Raw genomic sequence first — 9,777 nt, forward strand, 5'->3', positions numbered from 1 at the left:
CAGCACCTGGCAGTGCCCAGGAGGTGAAGTGGCATCTCTCCAGCCACCAATCCACACTCCCTACTTTTTGGTCCATACCAAAACCAGTACCATACCAGTGACCCTCCGGTTCCCAACCCAACCCCCTATGGACTGAGCTGCTGCCCCCCCCCATTGATACCTTCAAGGATCTCACTTTTATCTGCATGTGTTTGCTTGCAGGGAGACGGGCATTCAGAAAAAATTATTTTCTCTGAAAAGCTTAGGCTTACTGGTTAAACCAGTCTTCACCCTCATCATATGCCAACCAGTTGGTAGTCCCACTCGCTTTGGGCTCTTTATGGATGTGTCGGGACATTTCTGTGAAAAATGAATCCCATTACACAACAAACAGCCAACAGATTCTAACTGGCTCCGGGCCAAATAAAAGGACATCCGTCTCCTCTGTCCTTTAAACACACAAGTGGATTTTCACTGTGAGACGCAAAACACACAGTCTGTGAAAATTACAAATTTAAAACTTATTATCACGTTTTTTCCGACGTTTTTGTCACTTTTTCAATGTTGTGGATGCTTTTTTGGTGTTTTTTTTTTTAAGTTTTTGGATATTTTTAAGGTCGACATTTTAGCGCTTATTTCGACGGCCCATTTCTTGTGACAAAAAAAGAAGAAATTAACTGAAAACGGGTAAAACTTGGCCAAAGGACTACATGAGATGAGGGTTAAGTAAGAGTCAAATATTGTACCTTGTACCTGCTCCAAACCTTCTTGGGATCTTTAATCGTGGCATAGACATGACACTTTTGCCGTTTTGTTTTGTTTTTTTGCTGCTTGCAGCTTCTTCTCAAAAAAAAGAAAAAAAAAAAAAAAACACAGAGGCTAAACTATGTCAAACCATAGTGTAAAATGTTACTCATGCTCTGTTTAGAACCTGTATTCGACTTTGCAACTTTCCTAGTGTATTAAATTAGAAAAAAAAAGCTTGATAATGAAAACTAGATAAAACAGATTAAGTGGCCGGGTTAGCTCAGTTGGTAGAGCAGGCGCACATATACAGAGGTTTACTCCTCGACACAGCTGCATGCCATCCCCCCCCCCCCCCCCCCCCCCCCCCCCCCCCCCCCCCATCTCTCCCCTTTCACGTCTTCATCTGTCCTGGGAAAATAAAGCCCAAAAAAGCCTAATAAATATTATCTTAAAAAAGAAGAAAAAACAACAACTTAAAAACAGCTTACATTACGTAAAGTTAAAGTTGTAATAGTTTGAGGAAAGTTGTGGTTTTCAAGACTTTTTGAGCTGTATCAGATGTGATGAGATATACATATATGCAGTGTGTGTGTGTCTGTGTGTGTGTGTGTGTTTTTCTAACAATTAAGAACAGCAGCTGAACACTGGGTTTACAATTAAATAAAGAAGTGTGTGCATTTGTCGTGTGAGCTTTGACTGAACATCTGTTGTCTCATCTGCTCCATCAAACTTTCCAAATATTCCAAAGAGAACAAATTGGCCATAAAGTTCAGCTTTTATATACGTTGTTTTACTCAGAAAAATGTTTTGGCATTTTCGCAACTGTTCAAAGTTGTTTTTCTCTAGCTGGGAGGAAAACAACTTCAAACCAGCCTCCAACTAAAACAACAGTGCAGGGAAACGTTAGGGTTTAATCTCCCTGACCGACGTCTATCCCACCCACCCTGGGTTCACATCCCATCTGAGGTGAACGGGACAAATATCACAAAGATAACCGGCCTCTTGCACTTGAGATTAAAGACTGCAGAGGACGAACAAGTCTGATTTACCCAATGAAGTGAGCCAAGAAGACACCATTGTTAAAACATTCGGAATAAAGCTCTCATCTTTCAGTTTTATGAGATATCTGACGAGATCTAACTCCGTAATAGCCAAAGTTTTGTGCTTGCAACTTTTAGAGAAAATCTCAAAGTGCTACATTTTAGATCATAAAAGCATGGTAAAAACATCGATTTAAAATACAGATATAGTGCAACTTCTTGCAGGATTAATTAAAACTCATAACTTCTGCTGAAAAGAAATGTTTTTTTAGTGCTTTTTTAAAAGTCTCAGTAGTTTGACGTATCCCTTTTTCTTCTGTTTACATTGATTTCAAAGCTCTCTGTGGTTAAAAAAAGAAAAGAAATGGATCCACTTTGTAAGAGAGCCGGATTGATCTTACTTTGACAGCTCTAACAGCAGATATAGATAAACGCCTGTCGCGAGTGAAAAGATAACGACAGAGGTTGAGTCACTGTTCCACAAGTTCCACAGCAATTTTAACAAGCCTGAAGACGTGTGTATCAAGTGGAAAAAAAGGTTTGAACATAACAATACAGATGACACGAAAATTATGTTGTTTGTTGCAGAGACGTTATGCAGACATATTTCAGATCCAGCTGTATTCTGCAGAAAGCTCTCTGATAGGAAGCAACAATGTTGGATATGTTTTTCTGTCCTTTGATCTAACACAAAGAGCATTTTTTTAGCATTTATAAGTAGAGAGCAACGTGTGTTAACTTCTCATGAAAGTAGTTAAAATGCTGCTTACACATAATGTCATTTAGTTGGTCTTTATATCAGTTTTATATCACTTACAGCTCATGTCTTTGTTGCTGTCGGTTGCACGGTACTATGTAAAGCTCCGTGTCTTTCAGCAGCGGAGAATGTAACAAGACTATTACGTGTAATGAAGTGGTCATAAGATACATTTGTTATATGCTGCTGATTAAATTTGGATTATTACTTTTTCTGGGCAGACGTCTATAAGATGAGTAAATCATTTTAGTTTACAACCTCTTCTTGAACCTCGGAGACTGCGACTCAGTTCTGATTGCCTCGGCAGGGCTTTCCTCATGAACTTTTCGTACATAGAGCTATGAAAAGTGCACTGTGTTTCTTATGTATAATCTTATGTGTAATGTAAGACCACATGTAACACAGAGGGTTTTTAAGTGGGGGAGCAAAGTTTGTGTCCTGGAAGAAGTTAACTTGAAAGAAAAGCTAACGTTGTTCCTCCTCCTCCTATCTGACCGTGTTTTAGCTCCTTGCATTGCCCTAAAAATGGCTATAAGTAAACAAAATAGAAGAAAAAAAAATCAATAAATGCAGCTTTAAATGTCAGTAGCAATAGTTCTATAGCTTCAGTATATTTCAGGGTTTTCCCTACCATTATAAGGCTTAGGCACAGCACCCAAGGTGTTTTTGGGCACCACTGAATGTAACATTGAAAAGCTTTTTTGCACACCTCTTGTAGGATGTGTCCAAAAGTAGCAGATCAGGAGCTTAGGAAGAGTCCTGCACACTGACCATTACACAAGCAATCATTTATTTAGAAAATACAACGTTTAGGTCTTAGACCTTCATCAGGTAAATACTGAATGTAAAATTTATGTAAGCATCAAAACTACCTGAATGACTTCTCACAGATCTAGTGATTGTAGTTGGTCCCGAGTTGACTTCTATAGCAAGTTCTCAAAAAGGTCCTTGGACAAATTCAAGAAAGTGGAGGTAACCTTGCTCCTTATGATGTCATAAGGGGCAAAATGCCAGATCTGCCCATTTTAGTTTTCCTTTTCTCGAAGGCAGGTCAGGATACCCAGGGCTCGGTTTACACCTATCACCATTTCTAGCCACTGGGGGACCATAGACAGGCTGGGGAAAAATTTAGTGACATTTAATGGTTATTTATTCATTCTCTGCTTTAGCTTTTCCAATGTTTAGACACAGATTTGTTCATGATAACAGTCCAAAATGAAGGGAAACTTGCAATGTTTATTCACTTATTTAGTGACAAACGTTTAGAGGGAGGACCCCTTAAACCCCCAGCCAAATACCGTATGTCCACCTAAGTCTCCTGCAAGCCGAAGGAAAACGCTGCATTTAACAGTTTTGCTAAAGCGCTGCCTTTCAAAAATGCTCTCCGCCATTATGTTGTTGACTTTTTTTCAGATTTTTGCAAATATCACGCGAGGGAAATGTATCCTTAGTAACACCACGAAGCTCGGGATACACCACCGTTCTCTTTATTTTTGATTGTGTTCAGAATTGGAGAGCAGGTAATCAGTGACATTTCTGTTTGTGCGAGCGTATGCTTGTTGAAATCAGATGTTAAAATTGTAGTATAACAATTCTGTTATCACAACCCTTTTATACTTGTGAAGCAACGCAAGAGCCATAATGAGCTATTACATGTAAATGGTCGTTTTTTTATAGCGCTTTTCTAGTCTTACCGACTACTCAAAGCGCTCTTACATAGTACAGGAAACATTCACCATTCACACACATTCACACACTGTGGCCGAGGCTGCCACACAAGGTGCCGCCTGCTCATCCGATCAACACTCACACACATTTACACTCCGATGGGGCAGCATCAAGGGCAACTGGGGTTCAGTGTCTTGCCCAAGGACACTTCAGCTGCAGTGCCAGGGATCGAGCTACCAACCTACCGCTTGGCGAGCGCTCTACCACTGAGTCCCCCCCCCCCCCCCCCCCCCCCCCCCCCCCCCCCCCCCCCCCCCCAAATGATCTTTGTAACACACAAACAAAATAGCAAGTGTACAATCGTCATGTATTCCACGGAGGCAAGGAAACTTCTTTGTTATCCATTACAATTAAAAGAGCCTTCACCTTATTGTTTAAAATGTATAAAAAAATTAAATAAAAGAATATCTGCAAAACTTACGAACACACAGGTTTCCACTTTCATAGAAGCCGGGGCAGCACTGAGAGCGTCGCCTGTACATCGTCCTCACGCCTCTTCTGTACGCCGTCTTGTAGCTGATTCTGCACACACAAACACACAGAGAGAACGACAACATTTACTAAGGAGGTGGTGTCGTGGTTCTGCACTGTGAAAACAACAGTTTTGCCCACGTACTGTAACTACACTTCTGAAAGACGAGCACCACTTAAACGTTTAAGGGAGGTTCTCCCTCTCGTTCAAGGACGCTGATGTTGTCTGACATTTCAGCTTAAGATCAGTGACTCAGCTCTTAGCTGGAGGAGCTAAACTGGTGCCAATAAAGCTTAATGTGGTCATTAAAGCCGATGGTTGCTCATCAGAATGAGCACATCACACAAAGCTCAAGTGGACGGCCGGTGTTGGGTAGTAGACACCAGCGACTGACTGCTTCTGAACTCCAGCCACAGATGTTCAAACAAACAGTACAAGATTGACAGCGTTGGACATCATGCGTATAAGATGAGAACAGACTGGATGATGTCTCTGAGACCAAGAGGGAGGGGAAATCACACGTGATCACATGAACTGTTTAAAAATTGGTTGTCCAATTTTTATTTAAATGCAGCAAGATGATTCCTACATGAAACTGTTCACGACCTGGTCTGTAGATTATCTTGATTAACCGGGTCATGGTTTCTGGAAAGAGACATGCTGTTGAGTTTTTTTTTAAATTTATTTAATTTAATTTTTAGGGCATTTTAGGCTTTTATTTGTAACGCAAAGCTTAAATATTAAAGGAGGGGGAATGGCATGCAGCAAAGAAAGGGCCACAGGTCGGAGTCAAACACGGCCACTGCATCAAGGAGTTACACACACACACACACACACACACACACACACACACACACACACACACACACACACACACACACACACACACACACACACACACACACTGTACATACACATATTGTAGCTGCCAGCAGAGACAGTTGCATAATTTAAGTTCCATAAAAGAATAGTTTAATTTCATAAGAAATCATGTTTGAATGTAGCATAATACATTTTGTATTTCTCTCCATTTCTTTTGCTTTTGAAGTGTGTGTGTGTGCGCAAGCGGACCTGTTTATGTGGGCATTGTAAAGCGGAACTATTGTTCTGAGGTTTGGTTGTTTCAGACATTTATTCTCGTTGCATCAGCATCGGAGCATCAAGCTAACTGTGGCTCGTTGAGTTATTTTGTAATGGCTTTACATTTGAAAGTTCATCAAGGGACACGCTGGAGAGAAGTTTTGTTACCAGTTTTTTCACTCACCTTGAGTTAAAGGTATGCGTAGTTATTTCTTGCGCGTAATTATCAACATAAAAGCATAACTGTGTGACGGTTTATTAACAGTCAATCTGTGTTGCTTATTTATTCATGTGCTGTTCTCTGTGAGAATATTACTTCTGAAATGTATGTGATATCTATGTTGTATTTAGTTCTCACGGCATGTTTGATGGCATCGAAGAAGACATGATTCGACCAACAAATGCCCGTAAACAAGTATGCCTTGTGTCTGTGTCTGTAAACTGGAGGGAGCTACAGTGAGAACTCAGCCTGCTCAACACAACGTGGAGACGTGGAGAGATGAAGATCCGCGTCTGCCGTCCGTCGGCGGAGCTGCACGTTTACACTGAATTGGACCATCAAAGATAAGACTGTGCATACAATGATAACATAGTAAGAGGCAAGCAGAACCCAGGAGCATTGCATGGTTAAACCTACAAGAAGTCAAGTATTTAAGACAAGTTAAATAAGTCTCACAGTCCTAAGTCACTGTGGTGAAAACCAAAGAATGCTCAGCAAGCTTCCTGATTGGTTAATACCCAGAGGGAACAGGAAGGTCCTGGCAGTGACTTTCCAAGTGTCGGTGAATTTGTTCAGTTTGTTGCAAGAGAAACCAAGATAGTCTGCAATCCTGTGACATCTCTTCATGCTTTGAAGTCTGGTGATAGTGAAAAGGTTAAGACACCAAAGCCTCGGAATGTGGGTGCAAAGGTGCTGATACGCAGTTCAGAAGAAAACCCAGACCCTAAAACATGTGTCTTTTGTGAGAAGTTGCACTATGGGATTCAAACATGTCAAAAGTTTAAAGAAAAGTCAATCTCAGAAAAGGTCAAGTTTGTGCAAACTAAAGGACTGTGTTTTGGAGGCTTGAAGACAGGACACCGTTCTAAGAACTATGAAAGGAGGAGTGTCTGCGACACATGTAAAAGGAAGCACCCAACCGGTTTGCATGAAGACCGTGTCAAGAATGAAGGAAAGAAAGATCAAAGAGATGACGAGAGAAAGGAGAGTTGGAACCAAGCCAAAGAGAAGGAGAGGTCAAAGAAAAGGACGGAATTTAAGCAAACAAATGAAGCTTCTAAGAAAGACAGACTCGAACAGTACATGTGTTTTACCGGTTTTATTTCTTTAATGTTTAATGGTCTTATGATGAATTTTGCTGAGGAACTGAATAGGTATACGTATTAAGGTTGTGTAAGACAGAGAAAGACAGGCTCGAACAGTAACACTTTAAAGAAAAAGTGTGAATTTGTAGTGTCAAAACATCTGAAAATCGCGCAAAGACAGTTGTTAGGTAGACACGAAAGGCAGCACTAGATCGGCTTAATTAGTGTGAAGAAGAGTCCAAGGAGAGATAACGTCTCTAAAATAGAGTCGTGAAGGGTATTGAGACTGAGGGTGATCACGAAAGGCAGCACTAACATGGACTAATTAGTGTGAAGTATAGTCTCAAGTTTATAGAATGAATTTTGTTGCTTGATTTTTTTATTTTTAACTATTTATACTTGTGTTTTATCCGTTTTTTGTTTAGTTTTTTTACTGATTTTGTGTAAAGCACTTTGAATTGCCCTGTTGCTGAAATGTGCTCTACAAATAAAGCTGCCTTGCCTTCTAAGGAAGTCACCTCTAACCGTGTAGTGCAAAACATGACTGGAACATACACGTCTACCGTTATTCCAGTGTGGTTGTCAACAACAAGTAGCCCAGGGCATGAAGTTCTCGTATATGTCATCAAGAAGTACAGTCATTCCAAGTCAGAAGTTAACTGGGTTGCAGATCAGAGATTTTTATTCACCAAAGAAAATCACTCTTCCAGTAACCTATTCAATAGACTTCATTCCTGCCTTTAAGTCATATTCCTACACCCAAGACAGCAAGAGCATGGCCTCGTCTAGAGCATCTTGCAGAAGAGATTGATCCTTTAATTGACCGTGACGTTGGTCTGCTTATAGTTTACAATTGTTCTGAAGACCTGTTACCCAGAGAAATTGTGTCTCTGGGTAAGATGAGGAGCATTTTGCTTAAAAAACCAACCTTGGCTGGAGTATCGTTGGCTCTGGTAGTAACTGTCGACTACGGAGATTCAGTTGAAAGCAGCCACAGAACTATTGTCAGACAAGTGATGTCATGCCTTCAGGCGTCTGACAATCTGACAAGTAAAGTACGATAAATATGTCAAACAAATGTCAAGGAGTTACTCACTTTGCCAAATGTTATGAAGATATTAGAGTGACTTTAATAAAAGGAGCGAGGGGGATGCTCACTTCTCACTAGAAGATCTTTGATTCCTTTCAATAATGGAGGAAGGAGTCAAGATCAAGCCTGATGTTTACAGTGAAATGCCTTTACCATTTAAAGAACAAGCCGAGTCAAGACATGTCAGGTCTTGAAGTGTATCCTGGCGAAGATGGACGTGTGAGAAAGCTGCGATTGCTGATCAGTGAGTCAGCACTGGATGACCAATCGTCTCAAAGCAAACTTACCTAGAACGGCTTATTCACAAGACGGTTACCTTGCTTTAAGCTGATTAATGCAGCCTTGTTTGTTGCTACCTCACTTAAGTCTCATAATCTTATGTTTAAGTTAATAAGATATCACCAGTGATTTGGTGGGAGTGTAGCTGCCGGCAGAGACAGTTGCATAATTTACGTTCCATTAAAAAATAGTTTAATTTAATAAGAAACCATGTTTGAATGCAGCATAACATATTTTGTATTTCTTTCCATTTCTTTTGCTTTTGAAGTGTGTGTGTGTGTGCGAGCTGAGACAGTTGCACACACACAGACATTTATTCACGTTGCACCAGCATCGGAGAATGCAGCGCATGCCGAGCTAACTGCGGCTCGTTGAGTTATTTTATACGATGATAGACAGATGATCAACAGCCACATACTCCGTTGCTCTGATTGGCTGTAGGTCCATCCATTGTTCTGATTGGTTGTAGGTCTATCTGTTGCTCTGATTGGCTGTAGGTCCATCCATTGCTCTGATTGGTTTTAGGTCTATCTGTTGCTCTGATTAGTTGTAGGTCTATCTGTTGCTCTGATTGGTTGTAGGTCTATCTGTTGCTTTGATTGGTTGTAGGTCTATCCAATTACAGTGGTGTGAAAAAGTGTTTGCCCCCTTCCTCATTTCCTGTTCCTTTGCATGTATGTCACACTTAAGTGTTTCGGAACATCAAACCAATTTAAACAATAGTCAAGGACAACACAAGTAAACACAAAATGCAATTTGTAAATGAAGGTGTTTGTTATTAAAGGTGAAAAAAAATCCAAACTATCATGTTCCTGTGTGAAAAAGTGATTGCCCCCTAAACCTAATAACTGGTTGGGCCCCCCTTAGCAGCAACAACTGCAACCAAGCGTTTGCCATAACGTGCAATGAGGCTTTTACAGCGTCCTGGAGGAAGTTTGGCCCACTCATCTTTGCAGAACTGTCCTAATTCAGTTACATTAGAGGGTTTTCGAGCATGAACGGCCTTTTTAAGGTCATACCACAACATCTCAATAGGATCCAGGTCAGGACTTTGGCTAGGCCACTCCAAAGTCTTCATTTTGTTTTTCTTCAGCCATTTGGTGGGGGACTTGCTGGTGTGTTTAGGATCATTGTCCTGCTGCAGAACCCAAGTTCGTTTCAGCTTGAGTACACGAACAGATGGTCTGACATTCTCCTTCAGGATCTCTTGGTAGACAGCAGGATTCATAGTTCCTTTTATCACGGCAAGTCTTCTAGGTCCTGAAGCAGCAAAACAGCCCCAGACCATCACACTACCACC

At 40.9% G+C, this 9,777-nt stretch overlaps 1 protein-coding gene across 4 annotated transcripts in view; it reads right to left on the minus strand.

Moving 5' to 3' along the window:
- Window positions 1–9,777, minus strand: part of LOC117935241 (multiple epidermal growth factor-like domains protein 11) — a 145,062-nt gene that overhangs the window by 95,288 nt on the left and 39,997 nt on the right. For all 4 annotated transcript variants that reach the window (XM_034857535.1, XM_034857391.1, XM_034857460.1 and 1 more), the window contains exon 5: window positions 4,673–4,773. In XM_034857535.1, coding sequence (XP_034713426.1) covers window positions 4,673–4,773 — 101 coding nt within the window. The remainder of the gene's footprint in view (window positions 1–4,672; window positions 4,774–9,777) is intronic.

This window comes from Etheostoma cragini, chromosome 1 (genome assembly GCF_013103735.1).
Source record: "Etheostoma cragini isolate CJK2018 chromosome 1, CSU_Ecrag_1.0, whole genome shotgun sequence".
NCBI lineage: Eukaryota > Metazoa > Chordata > Actinopteri > Perciformes > Percidae > Etheostoma > Etheostoma cragini.